We start from the raw sequence: 17929 nt of genomic DNA on the forward strand, positions 1-17929 counted from the left end.
TGCAGCGACTAACACCATGGCCTGCCCAGTGTCAGGGGCACGCTCATTGGGGTTAGCTCAATGAGCAAGGCCTTATAGTAGGTTTATACTTCCAGCTGACACATTTGTAACGCTGCAGGCTATAGCGACTAGTTCATAGTTAGTAGGTAACAACTTAGTACTTAAGAACTTATTAATATGCCCATTGTAGTTATCATATTGTGCTCTAACTAACTAGTTACTAAGTTATACGTAGAATAGCTGCAATAAATGAATAAATGTATATGTATTACGGCCCACTAATCACATAAGGTAGTGGGCTACATTGTATGATTAATATGTATTTGGAAATAAAGAATTAAAAAAAAAATGAGATCTACCCTCTGTATGCGTTCCACGGTGGTTAGCAGAGTATGCATGTAGATGTACATATTGCTCTATGAAGCGTCCATTCTTTTAACCGCCAGACTGGCGCCATATAAATTCAGCGCGACTCGCTCAGATCTCTTCGTTGGCGCCATTAACATTAAAGAACAACAGCTGTATATCAGTGGCTATGTTTCTCGTTTCCATAGATGTGTTGCTTGGACTACAATTCTGTTACCATAGCAACATTGATCCGATTCTTGCGACATCTGAACGAGGGCTTATAAACTTCAGTGGGAAAAGATCAACATGGCCGCATGCTAGTTTTAATTTTTCTTTACTGTTTGCCAACATATAAGAGGGTTTAAAACGCCAATAAACCCGTCTTTTTCATCTCAACCTAATAAGGGCGCTGATTAATTGAGGTTGAAGTGAAATTGAGTAAAGATTTGAGTGTTAATAATACGTTAAAGAGCTTACCGGTAATTTGCAACAGAGAAGCTATTCATTACTACAGCATTTGAGGATTTGTATAGAATTTATTTACTCTCTCTAATTCCGTAACGCCGCTGTGATAGATCTAATTATGTTGCATCACCAGCAGACAATGCCGATTCCACCAAATCAACTCAGAGATGCAAGCAGGTCAGTGTTGTGGAAGCACCTTTGTTTGATAACTAGAAATACCAGTCTGTATTATGTTGGTTCTTAAAGCACTGAAGTGATGGCTTTCTGGACGTAATACTTTGGTGTGGTGGCGCTCTCTGTGTGTTTGCGCGTATTCGTTATCGAGGATCTAGTGCTTGTGTATGTTTTTGTGTTTACTTTTTGTGGAATGCGCTGTATGTCGGTTTACCGGAAAATAATTGCTGTAGCAGTTTTAAGTTGAAATGAATGTTGGGAAAGAGCAACATTCATTAATAAAAAACAGCCCTCAACCACGAGAATTTGCGTTTAATGTCCAGTGTGCCTGCTATGAAAGTGCTACGGATGATGCGTAAGAACTGATAAATAGATGCATTATTTCGATCGGGTACTTGCCGCCGTTTTAAGCTCTTAACGCTTCGTAAGAACGTGCCTAAACAATAAAACATATTTTGAACTCCCAGTAATATTGCAGGCTAACTTCGAAGCTGTACCTTGAAATGGTGCTGTGTAGGACGAACTAGGATTTGATTAGTTTTTGTTATTTGTAAGATGTTGCTACATCGAATTGCATAGGCCCGTGCACTAAGGAAGAGAGATGGAGTCTAGTTCTCTTAGCACACTATTTTACCAACTCCCTTTGAGCTGTTTGTAGCAAGGAGCATCAAAGTGATTGGTGATTACTCTTGAGGAGTATAATCTGATATCAGTGTAGGTAATTTTAAGTTTTCTTAAGTGGCAGTAGGTCCATTCTCTTAGTTTTAATTCCTTTGCCTTTGTGGATGATGGGGTAATATGTTTGACTAGGTTTGTGTGTTAGCAATTAAACAATTATGATGATAGAAGTTACAGGAAAAAATAAACAATTATGAAGAAGTTATAGTAAAAAGTCGTTCGTAGGCCTAGTTCTCAAATTCGGTTAGGGCCTATGTCTGTTTTGTATTCGGAAATAAAGCACGAGAATACTAAACTTTGCAAAGCTTGTAAGTTCCATTGGTATAAACTACTCTGAGAAAACACGGTTTTCACATAGGCCCTACTTCTGGAAGATTTTGTAACTGACAAGAGTGATTTGTTCCTGAAAAAAAATCCAGAATAATTTTATTTAGTTTCTGTTGAAATGATGGGAAGGGACAAAATGGAAGAAAAGTACTTGTGAGCTAGCTAGTCAGAATCTTTAAGCGAATAAAACGTTATTGGCATTTGTTAAATATGTAATTTGCTAGAATCAATAAAATCTGAATAGTTTATTGGTCTTTGATTATTTTTAAAAAGCCCACAATTTCAGTACTGTGTAAAGCAAGATGTATTGCAATGCTTGATTTTTTTTTCTGTACTCCATCTCATCTTGCTAGGTCAGAGCAGAAAGTTTTACTATCATAATTCTGAGAATATCTTATAAGAGTACATTAAGCAAATTTGTTCATGCACCTATTTATGTGTGATTATGTTCTCATTTGTTTGTGCAAAGTAGTGGGCAGGAAAATATAGCTATATGCTTAATGATTTGCCTCCAACTCTATTTATCTTTGTAGATTTCCTTCCATACCACAGAATCCTATGTCCCCCATTTTCCATTTAATAAAGCAATGTGCACTCCATCATTTAATCATATCTGTGTATAAGCTCTGATGCTGTGGAGACATGTAACAGTAATGACTTCAACCACAGCCCATGTTAAGAGTTATGAGAAGGTTATTTCACCTGCATTTTACCCTTATTTGCTTCAAAATAACTTTTGAGAGCCACTGTATCTGAATGGTAATATTTGCTTTTTGCAATAACATGTGTAGGCCCCTGCCACACTTTTTAATTTGATTCTTGTCATTAATATATAGTTATCTTTTCACTTTTATTCCTTGGCTCCTAATTTCTCGTTGTTTCCGATATAGGCCTACTTCATTATCAGTCTGGATACAGCAGTATCTCTCTCTTATTTGCAGTGTGCTTTTCGTTTGCATTTTGCATACCATTATTTTATTTGTAACACTGCACTTGTGCACTGTTTTCTGTTTTTTACATTCATTTCAGTTAAATATGTTACTTTAGGTACACTGTAAAACGTAACCCCCCCCGCCGTATAATCTCTCTCCCCCCCTCTCCCTCTGTCTCTGTCTCTCTCTTTGTGGCGTTGTTAGTGACATCAGCTTTGTTATTGATTCTAGTGTATAAGTGTGCAGACAGTTTAGCTCATTGCCTCTAGAATTTTCTGTGCATTACAGTCTTAAGCTATACACATCCATGTTGCTGCTACATGTTTTCTATGTTAACTGCGTACCTTCTGTTAGGTCATTTCCAAGAATGTTTGCCTATCGAAACTGCAGGCCCCAAACGATATATATCAAACGTACAATTCTAAATCGACAATGTGACTGTGGTGATGGGAGTTCTGAGCGGTGTTTGCAGTGTTGAGTAGAACCATGACAAAAAAAGAATGTTGACTAAAATGCTTGTCGTCATAAGCCAATGTGTATGCTGTAGGAAGCATTCCATTTTTGCCGTAGCCTGTTATGTCATCTAGAAATATGGATAGTGTGTCACATGTGTCAACGTTTCCTTGGAGCCGCAAGTTATGGAAAAATAAATCTTGAAACAAATAGAATTGGATCTCTTTCTCTTGGACGCCACTCTCAATTAACGGAAGATTTCACTGATTTCCACAGCTGCACAGTGTTCTGCGTGTGTACACTGGTATCATCGGAAGACACGAACTCTACACAATGGTTCACGAACTCATGGTTGATCCTTCTGCTTTTAATGTCTTGTAGAATTGAAATTTTGCTATTGGACAGTATAAAGTACTTTATCAAACCGACTAAAGTTACCTTGTCCCCAGAGAATTCAAACCATTCTCTACATTACGTAAGCATGGAACTGGATTCTTCCAAGTCAGGCATTCGGCCGAAGAAACGTCTAAGACACCAGACATCCTAACTCATTACCGACAAAATCATATAGGTTTGTAGCTATGCATAAATAATTAATCATAATTTCACCACCCCGCACTCATGTTCGATTTACAATCGCACATTCGATATCTATTGTTTGGAGCCTGCAGCTTCAATAGGCAAACATTCTTGGAAATTATCCTTTTCTTGTTAGTTGGAATCTAGCTAAAAGCTTATTGACTAGCTACTATCCATAACTTATGTTATATGTCTTGTTCATGTACCGGTACACTCCATTTTCACTGTGGTCAATGTTTTCCTCTTTGAGTCAGTTCCCTGATTCATTTGTTTCAGATTTTTCTATGTGCATACTAATTCCTTAGATGCAACTACCCATTTCTAGGTCAGAAACCTCAGTTTTTGGGTTTTAGTACTAAAAGTTTCTCACTACTATAAAACAAAACTGATAATAAACACTGATTAAAACTTAACTTTCAGACACATCGGAAGCAGTTATTTGAAAACCTTATTTAGTTTATCTAAAGCACTCCAGGTCATTTTTACTCTTTCTTTTCTTTCAGTTGCCATTCCTCCAGTTAGTATCTTCTAATACTCCAAATAATAATAATAATAAAAGAAACACATGTGAAATGATTTTTTATTTTCTTGTTAATTTGAACTATTTTCTTTCAGTGTATTCATTGTACATTATTTTAGTCTAATTATCATTTATTTTTGAGACCGACTTTCAGACTTTCTCTATTAAATTCTTACCTTCATAGTTGTAGCTTATTTGCAATAGTTGAAACAATGGGAATCTCTATTCTTCACCCCTCTTTGAGAATCTTATCACTACTCTGATGATGTCTAATGGAAGTATGTGTCTTCTGCAGTATACTAAAATAGGCTAGGTTGACTCAGTGCCTGGTTTCTCAAGGACAGTAAGTAGAAATTTTCATAACAGTTAAAAGCATTTTAATATCTGTTAATCCCAGACAACGTGATAATTAATTGACACATTCTGTCATCCCCATCATGACTTGCAAATGATTCACTGTCCCATATCCTCTTCTAATGCCATTTCATTCTTTCCTCTAGTTAATATCTAAATATCATAATCTATGTGGTTTTCTACAAGTTTAGTGGATTCCTTGTTCATTATAGATAAGAGACAGAAGTATTTGCAGTTTTTTATGTTTGTCTCTTTCTTTTCTTGTGAAGAATAATACTTACAGCATAGTTCATTTCAGTATGTTATACATCTGCATTGAATTTGCTTCTGTGCTTATCATGTTTAATATATGACACACAATCATTTCTCATTTCAGGTTGGGACAAGTCCCAATGAGGCTGCCTCAGCAACAACAGCAAAGGCAGCCTCTTATTATGGGAATGCAACCCCCAGCAAGCGGTGCCCATGGTGAGAGTTAATAATAATGTGCAATGGAGTATGTGGTCTTCGCTTGGTTTTTATTTTGTTTATTAAGTGTTGACAATCACAAGCTAGTAACACATTGAGCAGTTCAGTTATCCATTGGAACTACATTTGTAACAAAAAATTAGAGAAATAAATATCATCTAAACAAAACTAAAATATAACTGTAAATAATTTAGAAGTTCTATTCTATTTGGTGAGTTGTTACCTTTACATCCTGTCAGAAATTTACATTACCAAAAAATGTACTTTTCACATAACAAGAACATAACCACAATAATCATTCCAATATGCAGCATAAAAAAGCTCGGGGTACTTCGGCCGTGCACTGTAATATTAAAATGGCTTATCATGGACATAACATTCACCAACAGTACTGTTGAGTGACATCATCCCAAAGTAGTGCCAGTAGTATCCCACCACCTACCTGTAGGAAGCTCCATACATTTCAAAGTGATTGCGTTGGTGCTATTTTCTTTTGCTGATACTTGATCCATGTGACACAGAACTTATTCCCAAATACTCTTAACCTCTTGCCATAGGCGCTACAGTCTGGAGCCGAGCGACTGCTACGGTCGCAGGTTCGAATCCTGCCTCGGGCATGGATGTGTGTGATGTCCTTAGGTTAGTTAGGTTTAATTAGTTCTAAGTTCTAGGCGACTGATGACCACAGAAGTCAAGTCGCATAGTGCTCAGAGCCATCTTGCCATAGGGGTCATACTTCTGTGGTTCTGGATTCCTGCAGTTTTGGCAGAACCATGTTAGCTGTTGAATTATTAATTAATCCCTTTATCATACAATAATGCAGTTTACACTGCTGTCTGTTCTTTCAACCATTGGCGAGGGCAAATGGGAGAAGCTGAAGTACAGTAAGGTATAGTTGATGGAACAAATGGTTTGGCAGTGGCACATCATTATGGGTGACTAAGAAGGGGAAAATTTCTCACCCACTTTGAGGGTAGTGTGTGACCCTGTGGCAGGCTTTCCCTAAGGCAACTCCACATCCCAGCCTCCCTTTTCTTTCAGACCTGCTTATAGTGATTTTTAGACTGCACCAGCTGCTCAGATATATCTTAACATTTTTTAAAAATTGTCTCCATATAATTTTTTAACAATTGCATCAAAATCGCAAAATGAAAAAAAAGGATATTCAGTTCTTGTAGCTGTGAGTCTAGGTAAGTGTGTGTGCTAGTTGGGGAGTTTCCCCCATCCCACAGCCTGTTCCGAATGAAGACGTGTGTTACTCAGTCGTCCTTCATTTCTCTTTCTTGTATTATTTCACTCCTCTGTTGATCTTTATTGTTCCTACAGGTTTATCGTTGCTATAAAAAGATAATGATCTGAGTGTCACTTCCACTGCGGATTTATTACATCTTGGATGAGTTATAGAAATTTTCTTTTTGCTGTAAAATAAAGGATAAGAGAACAGTGGTCTTTTGCCTTCTGTGTATATTTATAAATACTATTTTTCTGAAAGAATGTATAAGTAATTGTTATGTAATTGAATGAATATTTCATCGTCGCTTAGTTCTTTGTCCATTAGTATTAATAAATACTAATGGCCAAGAAATAAGCTCTCTGTATGTTCACACAGCTCCAGGTGTTTGATATCTTCCCTTCATATGTATTCAGCTCTTTTCTTTTTGTTAAGTGGTTGTATTTACTTTGGTCCACCTGTCTTTGTAAATTTTAGCAAAAAAGCTCTTCTTTTTTCCATTGTTCTGGAATACACACACATAAATTGTTGTCCTCTGTTTATTTTCAGCTGTACTGTTACTGTTGTTGCATTCACATAAAAATAAGTTTTCCCATTTATAGTCCATCAGTACCATATTAATACTCTGCATCACGCATTTTTTTTTTTTTTTTAATTTACATCACTCTATATCCATTCAATTCTTTTGTAACATTCAGTTTTTCCTGTTTCATTTATTACATATATTGCTGTAATTATCGGTTTAGTTGTTGTTCTTTGTGTCCTAGTCCTTATACATTCCATGTTGCTAATGCTACACTTTCTGAAATTCCTAATCTCCTGGTCTTGACATTTCTGGATCATGTCCATTGAGACCCATCTGGCTTATTTCTGTGAAGATTTTGAGTTGATTCCCCCCCCCCCCCCCCCCTCTCTCTCTCTCTCTCTCTCTCCTCTCTCTCTCTCTCTCTCTCTCTCTCTCTCTCTCTCTCTCTACGAGAGTAGTCAAGCAGTGAGGCCACCTCTAGGAAACTGTACTTAACTGATTTTCTGTCAGGGTTTTCTCTCATAGCTGGAAAGCCCCAGTTTTAAGGCACTCCATAGGAATGCATTGTCTGGGGCCACATGGCTCCGTCTTTGTAGATGTGGGAGTGGCAGAGCTGCTAACAAACTGTGAATGCATTTGTCGAAGTTTTAATACTCTTGTGTCCCCATCATGAGCCAGATTCCATGAGACCATACCAGACTTTGATTTCGTATTACTGTACAGAATTTAATGTTTTGGACTGTCTTCTGTAAATATTGAGGGAAACATGAACGAAACGGGAAGACTGTAACTGCAGGAGAGTTCTGCCTTCTGGCAATAGGTAGGCCAATTGGGCTAGGCTGACCACTGTGTCTTCCTTTGCCAATGACATCATCGGATGTGGTATGGAGGGGCATGTGGTCAGCACACTGTTTTTACATTCATTGTTGGATTTGTTGACCTTGGAACTGCCACTGATTGGTCGAGTAGCTCCTCAGTTGGCCTCATGAGGCGGAGTGCACCCCTTGCAAACCTTCCCAACAAGGAAAAATCTTGGCCAATACTGGGCAACAGATCCTGGTCACTTGCGTGGCAGTCAACCATGCTGACCACTCAGCAATGGAATAAATACCGAAATAAGTGTGACTGTTATAGCTTAAGCTAAATTATGTGGAAGTATTATACGTAACAATGGTGAAACTGCGCTCATTACACAGAGAAGGCTGTGCCTAAGGCAGTATAATGGTATGAGAGATTTGCAAGTATCTAATAACTGGCGATATTAAGAAAAGGATAGGTTGCTACTTACTGCAAAACTAAAACATTGAGTTGACAGTTATGCATTGTGCTTTTGGCCAAAACTTCATTCAGAAAAGAAAACACACACAATCACACAAGCAGGCACACCTCATGCAAACATGAATACTATCTGTGGCTGCTGCAGATTGTTGGATTTTCTACAGAATTATATTGTCTGCCTTTTATTACCTTAAAATCAATTTTTTTTTTTTCCAGGTTCAATTGTGACGTTGCTGCCTGCTCCAGTTATGCCCCCTACTGCCCTTGCTCCTCAGCAGACTACGAAGAATCCCGCTGCAGGTAATTATAAGACTCCTCCATTTAGGTGATATTGTTTATCAGAACTGGCAATTCTTCAGAATATATTTTATGTTTTATCTTGGATAGCATCACAGCCCCTGATAAATGGGCTGTAACACTTATATTAAAACAGTGGCTAACTCTACAGTACATTATATTTACTGTTTAGCACTTTATATTGTGTTAGAATTCCACGTATTACTTAACATATGCGGTTCAGTCTTGTTAATAATTCAGTTCTGCATGACCACAGTGTATTTGATTTGACTTGTTTCTTTTTTGAAGTCTGGTGCTATGGATTGATGCTACTGTTCATGCAGTCTGTTCCACTGCAGAAAATGCATTTTGTTGGATTGAGAGAGACCCAGGCATGCTCTTGCTGACCGTAGTTTTCGGTTTGTGAATGTTGTGTGTAAATTACTGTGAATTAGCCTCCATATAATCTTGAATTTCTCTGAGGCTGTTGTCAACTCCATATAAATGTGGAAGGAAGCAGTATGTTGAGTGATTGCTCTTGGAACTTTTTAACAGTAATGAAGCAAATGCCTCTCTAAAATTCTTCGCCATTAAAGATCGCCATGACATTTTTGTGCTGACTAAGCTAACTCCCAACAAAATATGAAGCTCATTGTTATATATTCTTTTTCTCCTCAATTAATTCTACTTTCTCAGGATCAAAAACTGACAAGTGTTAGTCAAGAATCAGCAAAGTAGTAGCATTTTAGTCTATCTCATTTGTGGATTAATCAGATTTCCTTAAAATTTTTCAGAGGGATCTCGTTTTGACATCTACTTGTAATACAACTAATTTTATATGATAATCTCATCTTAAAACATTTGGACGCACATGTTACTGAAATAAATGGAACTATAAAAATTCTAAAAAAAAGGCTTATACGCTGTTGAGGGAATTTCAGACAAGTTGTTCTGACTTACTAAGTAATATCCTTGGCAATATATGTAATGCATAGTTGGTGCAGGCAATTTTGCAGGCAGGTTGAAATACACAATTGTTAAGACTTTTTTAAAGAAGGGTGACAAGAAATACTTAATTATCATCCAATTTCCCTATTTCCAAAATATTTCAAAAAGATGCACTCAAGAGTACCCTCACATTTAAGTAGAAACAATTTACTTAGCATATCTCAGTTTGGATTTCAGAAGGGCTACTTAACTGAGAATGCTATTTACACATTCACCCACCAAATATTAAAAGCCCTAAATAGCAAAATACTACCAATTTGTACTTCTTGTGGTCTTTCCAAAGAAAAACTCAACTTTTATGGAATTGATGGCTTTACATACAACTCGTTTGAATTATACTTAACAAACAGAGTGCAAAAAGTTGTGCTGATTAATTCAAACAATGTTGGAAAGGTAGAAAATTTTATTGACTGGGCAGAAATCATAAAGGGAGCCCTACAGGTTCAATTTTGGCTCCACACTGTTTTCCTAAATGTTTGAATCACCTTCCACCAAACATTCAACAAGCAGAATTGGTGCAAGGGAAAATGAAAACCTAAGAAGTGTAATTAAAAATAGACGTTTTACACCATTGTGCTGCAAGTTGGCAGCACTGTAACCAATGATGTAAGGAATGCCTTACATAAAAGCACAACACGGCCACAATACCAGTTCAAAATGGCTGCCCCATTTGGGATCTGCACCAAAGACAAACAGCATTCTGTGATAGTTTCGTAGCAGTGAAGGTACCTACTGAAAGTCAATGGCATATGAAGATCTAATATGGTGATGCATGTCTTATCACTGCACAAGTGTATGAATGGAGTAGAAAGTGTGAAAATGGCGTGACTTCTGTAATAGATGCTCAGCGCCCAAGTGAGGCACACCACATTGTGTCGCTGAAACAGTTGAAGACATTGTGATGGAAAATTGCCATGTGATTGTGGTTGAAATAGCCACAAATCTGAACATTAATCATGGCTCAACACATCACGTTTGTGAAGTGCTTAAGTTTCGCAAAGTATCTGTAGTGCCACGGCAGCTCACTCCAGAACTGAAAGTTGTCTGTGAAGAACTTTCGTGGCACTCTGAAGCAGAATATGACGGTTATAGGAGACAAAACCTGGTTACCATATTACCAGCCCGAAACAGAGCTCAAGCAAGGAGTGGCATCATTCCTCATCACTAAAATCCAATATGTTCTAGATGCACTCATCTGCAGGGAATGTTTTGCTGACCCTCTTTTGGGATGAATGAGGCATTGATTTGGAACACTGTGTGGCTAGGTGAAACACCATTGTTAAAGAGTCATATTCCAATATGTTAAAAAATCAGCTTCAGATTTAATAAGGTTGAAGTGGTGTGGCCTTTTGATGACAGATGTAATTTTTCAGAATGATAATGTTTGACTTCGTACTTCTCATGCAACACTTGAAACCATCGATGACTGGCACTTTGATACTCTGCCATATCCGCTTTACTCAGCAGACCCCATATCCGCTTTACTCAGCAGACCATGCAGAGAGTGATTACCACTTGTTTCGACCGCTCAAAGAGGTGATGGCAGGAAAGAAATTTTGTTCTGACAAAGAGGTGCAGCAGGCAGTGCACAAGTGACTGCGCACATGACCAAAAGATCCCAACCCGGGAGGGATCTGTTCACTTCCTACATGTTTGAGGAAGTGTGTCAGACAAGGAGACTTGTCAAGAAATGATACACCTGTTTTCCATTTGTGTTCAATAATAATAAAAAATAAATAAATTAAATGCTTCATTTGAGCCCCCTTGTATTTCTTGCAGCAATACTAATGTTGTATTAAGTCCCATTAGAGAGATTGCAACAGTTGAGACTCTTAATGATGCTGTACAAAGATTTATTAAGTGGTTCTCTGAAAATAAGACTATCCCTAAACTTTGAGAAAACACACGATATACAATTCTGTTCGACAGATACCAATAATCAATTAAGCACATGAACAGGAATCAGTAAACTGGGTAGCGTACTCTAAATTTTTGGGTGTACACCTTGATGAAAAATTGAACCGGGAGAAGCATATTATTTAGCTTCTCAAACAGTTAGGTTCAGCTACTTTTGCTCTTTGTATAACCGCTAGTGTTGGAAAGGTACAAATCAACCTCTTCGCAAACTTTGCGTATTTCCACTCAGTAATGTCTTTCTGGGGTAACTCCTCACTTAGAAAGAAAGTATTGATTACACAAATGTGAGCACTAATAGTAAAGTGTGGTGTTCACCCACAGTCATTGTGTAGGTATCTCTACAAGGAATTGGGCTTCTAAACTGCACTTTTCAGTACATATATTCGTGAATGAAATTCGACGTAAATAATCTATCACAATTTGAGAAGAACAGTGATGTTCATACCTACAACAATAGAGGAAAAATTACCTTAATTGCCCGTTATTAAAGCTGTCAGTGCTTCAGAAAGAAGTTCAGTATGCAGCAATAAAATTTTCTGATCATTTCCCCTTTCTGATCATTTGCCCAATAACATAAAGTGTCCGACAGGTAGCAAGTTTTAAAAGTAACCCTAAAATCATTTCTCCTGCACAAATCCTTCCATTCCAAGGACGAATTTGAAGTTAATTCTTCTAAATATTTTACATTTGTATGTTTTCCTACGATTGATTTTCTCAGCTAAAAGTGAAATACCGACAGCATTTTCTCTCTTCTGTGTGCTTTGTAATTTTTCAGCTCCATGAGTGCTGCTTTCACACTCTTGAACTTTTGGGGGTTTCTGTGTTCAGGTTTGGTTTTTATTAATATGTTTTTGTTAGCTTACAGTTCCTTGGGTTCTCCACAGTTCAAAAATTTATTGAACAATTTTGCTATGATTTTGGCATTTTCCTTGTTATTGTGTGCCATTTTTGTGTCCTGTATTTTGAGCATTAACATAGTGTTTTCAGAATGAGATTTTCACTCTGCGGCAGAGTGTGTGCTGGTATGAAACTTCCTGGCAGATTGAAACTGTGTGCCGGACCGAGACTCGAACTTGGGACCTATGCCTTCCGCGGGCAAGTGCCCTACCATCTGAGCTACCCAAGCACGACTCACAACCTATCCTCACAGCTTCAATTCTGCCAGTACTTTGCCCTCTACCTTCCAAACTTCACAGAAGCTCTTCTGTGAACCTTGCAGAACTAGCACTCGTGGAAGAAAGGATTTGCGAAGACATGGCTTAGCCACAGCCTGGGGGATGTTCCCAGAATGAGATTTTCACTCTGCAGTGGAGTGTGCACTGATATGAACATTCCTGGAAGATTAAAATTGTGTACCAGACTGTATGGGCCAGGGTGTCATCTTTCAATCTTTCACTGTGATCTTTTTTTGCAATCTGACCATGAGTTGTGGGCCAACTTGTAGCGACAGGGTGTACATTTCATCCGTCAGGTCCACAGGAGCAAGGGGAAAACAGAGTTGCTACCAGGGCCTTCATCTCGGCTTTCAAGGGCGATACGTTGCCTGAGAAGGTTAAGGTGATGGTCCACTGGTGTGACATGACACCCTATGTTCTTCCTCCTGTGAGATGCTTCAGGTGTATGAAATTCGAACATATGTCTTCCCATTGCACTGGTACCCCTATCTGCAGGGATTGTGGACATCAGTTTCCAGCCCCAGCTGGAGGTGCCTCATCTCTGGCTTCGCTAGCTAGGAAGAGGTCCCTTGGTGCTCTTCCTTCCATGGTTCCTCGTGCTCCACAGCCAGACAGGTAAAGGAATCATAGGCTGCTGGCCTTTGGACTTCTCATTCTTCCTCTGTCCCTGAGAACAGTTCAGAGGAACTTTCCCAGTCCGTGACTTCGAAGGAGGAGAAGGGCTAGAAGGACAAAAAGAAGTCCTCTAAGATCGAGGAAACTCATGTGGCCCCCAAACCACTGGACTCTATATGTACCCCCTTTGTGCCTAAGGTGGAGATCCTGTTGGCCCCTGAGGACCAAGCAATGTGCTGCAGAACCTATGTCAGTGGATGCTCTGACATCTCAATCGGTGACAGTACATGATTGTAAAGTGTGGCTTGTGACTAACCCTGTGAACAGCCTACTTGTCGAGGCTGGTGTCCCTCCATTACCTACCAGGCGCAAACAGCAGCTACTGAATTACACTATACACATTCATAGCTTTCCTGAAGATCCCAACTACTGTGTCCTTTTCCCCGGAAGGGAGCTCTACCTTCTGCAACAGCGACCCAGAGCTGCTGCATGCTTCCAGTGCCCCTGTTGGGAACTGCAATTTCCTCCACTGTTGGCTCTGGTCATGGAGGCATCGCACCTACCCCCATGGCTTATGCCCCGGCCTCAGATTTGTCTCGCAGTCTCCTTTGGTCCAAAAGATTCTGTTGACACTCTAATTTTTTGCCACCTGTTCTTGGTTGCCCTTGAGATGTATCCAGGTTTGGATACAATCGATGGACAAACAGGCATTTTGCACGCCTACTTGCATGGTGCAATGAACTCCGCCAAACGGCTGCAGTGTCTTCATCACTGAAATTATGGCCATTAAACTAGTTCTTAGCCATGTTTGTTCTTCCAGTGCCAAGAGTATCCTAATCTGTAGTGATGCCCTTAGCAGCCTTCAGTCTATAGTCCAGTGTTACTCTCCTCACCCACTGGTTACAGCTTTTCAGGATCTCGTCTCTGATCTCCATTAAGCTGGATGACCATTTCTTTTTGTTGGGATCCTCAGTCATGTTGGGATTTTTGGTAAGTGAACAAGCTGACCAGTTGGCCAACTGGAAATGGGAAATGGGAGTTCCAGAACTGGACCTTTGGTTGTTTATATGCCATCAGGTGCTGGAAGTCTGGAACTCAGAATGGTCTGCCCTGATCTCCCCAAACAAACTGAGGACAATTAAGGAGACCATGACCACGAGGTGGTCTTCCTTGCATGCTTCTCACAGAGAATCCACTGTCCTCTGTCGACTCAGCCACATTTGGCTGATCCATGGCCACATTCTACGTGAGGATGCCCCTAACTACCGATGCTGAGCCCGCCTGATGGTGGCTCACTTCCTCACAGACTGCCATAATTTGGCTGCTTTGAGGGTACATTTTAATCACCCGGACACACTACCTCTGGTACTGGTAGACAATGCCAAAGGGGCTGACCTGGTTTACGTTTTGCCTATGACTGTGGTTTTCACTCATCCCTGTAAGGTAGGGCTTTTTATGTCCTCATTGGCCGCCTGAGGCGTTGGTGGGGCATGCTTCCTCCCCCCTCCGCAAGGTTCCCTTGGCAGCCCTTGCTCGATGGATCAGTCTGGTCTCTACCCTTCCCACCTTATATTCTCTTTATTCTTTTTTCATGTCTTGATTTTAATGTCTTGTCTTGACTGATCTTTTAATGTCTTGTCTGTGCATTTTTTACTTATGTTAGTTACACTTAGGCTTTCCAGGATTTTGCCTTTTGTCCCCTTTCTTTGACAACCACTCCTAATTTGCTATTTAATGGATGAAGGAATTGATGACCTTGCAGTTTAGCCCCTTAAGTCCAAATCTACTTATCTACCTCAGGCCAGTCTGGCCTTGTGAAGGCTTTGGCCAAAAGTGTAATGTGTAACCGTCTGTTCGCTGTGCCTGCCTTCAAGTTACTGTGTCACCTTTATGGTAAGTAGCAATCTTCCGTTCCATAATTGTTGATATTCCAGCTTGGACTTTCCATTGTTTGCTTGTTGCTAATATATTCTGCTCATGAGCCTTTCTGGTTTCTTCTCTAAGCTGTTTTTCCAAAGCCTCCAATTGTTTGAAGTGGGCTCTTTTAATGTCTAAATTTTGAATCTATAGAGCAGAGCAGTCTGTATGTTATACTGATGAAGTTTGAAATAATGGGGTCACATAACACATTTCTTCTTCTAATAAATGTCAATTGTACTATTTCTGGTCAGGTCTTGATTTTTATTTTTAGGTTCACATCACAGTTACCTACTTTGTAGTTATATGTGCTTTCCTTTTTTCCTTCCTCTCCACATGAAGTAAATATATCCAGTAAAACAAATAAAAACTTAGCAAGCACAACAAACAAGCAAAAGTTCAGCCATCTGAGGAGAAATGTTTTTCTGCCTTTCAGGTTGTTCAAAAATATAATAAACTGAGTAGAAGAGATAGTATCCTCATTTTAATAATACCTTCTTCTTTTATTTTCCATTGCAGTTGATATAATGTTATAGTTAGTTACCATTTTGAGTACTCACTCATCATCATATCCAAAGGCTGTAGGCTACTTACAAATCTAATCAGATGCTGTAACTTAACATGTGCTCATATGCCAATGTCATCTGCCAGTCTCTGGTTACAAACTTAGTCACTTTGGACTATACAATGTGAATGTATGTATGCAATATATCCTACGTTCCCGTAACTGTCCTGGCCTCAACCCTCGTTAATCATTGTCCTAGCCCCTCTGTTCCCATTGCAGCGCTACACAGCCTCCTATTCCACCAACGCACCCACTCTTTTTACTTCCCTCCTTTTCTGCTGTCGCTTGCTCTCCGTCTGACTTCCTGACTACATGCAGCTATCCTATTCTCCACCTCATGCCTGCATGCTCCCAGCAGCATTTTACCATCCCACACCATTCATTATCTTGCTATCCCTCCCCCTCCCCACCCCAGCCTCTTCCTTACCACCACCTGGTTGCCTTTCCCATAATGCGCTGCTGCTCACAGTCTGGCTTGAGCTGCCAGAGACTGTGGTTACGTGTATGTGAGTTGCATTAGTTAGTTGGTTAGTTTGTTGCATGTCCCATTGGTCAATCCCACAGTACGGTAGCCGTTATGCTGTGGAATGTGTCAAGTGCACAAGAAATGCACATACGAAACAAAATTTTTTAATATATATATTACAATACAGAGTTAAAGATTAATATTTATGTTATTTACCCCATTCCCGTAAATGGCACAAAATGCATGTACTGTATTTATAGATTTATTTATTTCTATTCAAGAATTCATGTATGGTATAGAAGGAGTTGTCAAGGAGATACGATTTCAAAATTTTTATAGCAGCATATTTTACCCCTTTCTGTGCCAAAGATAGGTTGAGCAAAGGATAGTGTAAGTCTTTCTTTTTTCTGATATTGTAATCATGAATCTCAATGTTGTTTTTAAACTGGTCCCTGTTGTTGAGAACAAATTTTATTATTGAGTAGATGTATTGTGAGGCTGTTGTAAGAATTCCCAATCTCTTAAAAAGATGCCTACAAGATGTGTGAGTATGAAGCCATTATTCTAACCACTTTCTTTTGAGCAGTGAATACTTTCTGTCTAAATGTTGAGTTACCCCAAAATATTATTCTGTATGAAATCAGAGAGTGAAAGTATGTTAGCTTACTATTTTCTGTATCCTCAAAATTGGCAATTATTCTGATCGCAAAAGTTGCTGAACCTAGTTGCGTTTGTGTGTGTGTGTGTGTGTGTGTGTGTGTGTGTGTGTGTGTGTGTGTCTATTTTTGACAAAGGCCTTGTTGGCATAAAGGAAACTTTCCAACAGTCGTCTTGTTGTGCCTTTCTCAACTTAGCATCTCTGCAACATGCAGGGTGTACACGGCCCGGGACAACCGGGAGATCCGGGGAAAATCCCGGGAATTTTGTAGAATTCCGGGAATTTTTCGTTGTTCTAGTTTTCAGTCAAATTTTTGTAATTTTGACTGGTAAGAATGGATACTCTAACAAAGGATATTACTGTATCTCGCTATGGCAGAATAATACTGCAACAATAAAACGTGAACTAGAAAACAAAACGAAAATAAACCATAAATTGCAAAGGAAATGTGCCATGTAAGACAACTAAACACAGTGCTCATACAAGAGTTTCCCAACAGCAAAATGTATCAAAGGCCTTAGGAAGAATTTGCAATGCTTCATAACGACTAATTGCCTCCGGTGAGCGTGACGTCATAACTGTTTACATTAGATTCGTTTTAGCAGTAGTGAACGGGCGCATGCGCAGTTGAGTGGCGTATGAGTAGTACCTTTTCCCGTTTCTGGCTACAGAATGTGGCTGTTGGCTGTGTAAGCAGCAGATGCTCCCGGGAAAAATTTTACTGTCGCACCCAAGCTGCCAGATTTACACAAGCGCAGGGGGCCCTGAACTATGAGGGAGGCAGGGAGGGGGGGGGGCAAATTCATGTTCTTAAGGAGAAAAAAACCGTGTTTCACAAAGCGCCTAGCATCCAGCGCACGTTGGTCTATCGATTACTCATATGATTCTGATGTGCATCCCTTTTGAACACACTCTGTAAGTTGTTTTCTGAATGAATCATAAGCTGCGCGGGGTAGCCGTGCGGTCTTAGGCAACTTGCTACAGTTCGCACGGCTCGCC

At 39.5% G+C, this 17929-nt stretch overlaps 1 protein-coding gene across 2 annotated transcripts in view; it reads left to right on the top strand.

Annotated features, from left to right (window-relative positions):
• The first annotated feature begins 621 nt into the window (after window positions 1-621).
• The window catches only part of LOC126470176 (double-stranded RNA-binding protein Staufen homolog 2-like), a 257254-nt gene continuing 239946 nt past the window's right edge, over window positions 622-17929 (top strand). For both annotated transcript variants that reach the window (XM_050097836.1, XM_050097827.1), the window contains exons 1-3: window positions 622-990; window positions 5207-5298; window positions 8550-8633. In XM_050097836.1, the coding sequence (XP_049953793.1) occupies window positions 932-990; window positions 5207-5298; window positions 8550-8633 (235 nt within the window). In that variant the 5' untranslated portion in view covers window positions 622-931. The remainder of the gene's footprint in view (window positions 991-5206; window positions 5299-8549; window positions 8634-17929) is intronic.

The sequence above is a fragment of the Schistocerca serialis genome, chromosome 1 (genome assembly GCF_023864345.2).
Source record: "Schistocerca serialis cubense isolate TAMUIC-IGC-003099 chromosome 1, iqSchSeri2.2, whole genome shotgun sequence".
Classification (NCBI taxonomy): Eukaryota; Metazoa; Arthropoda; class Insecta; order Orthoptera; family Acrididae; genus Schistocerca; species Schistocerca serialis.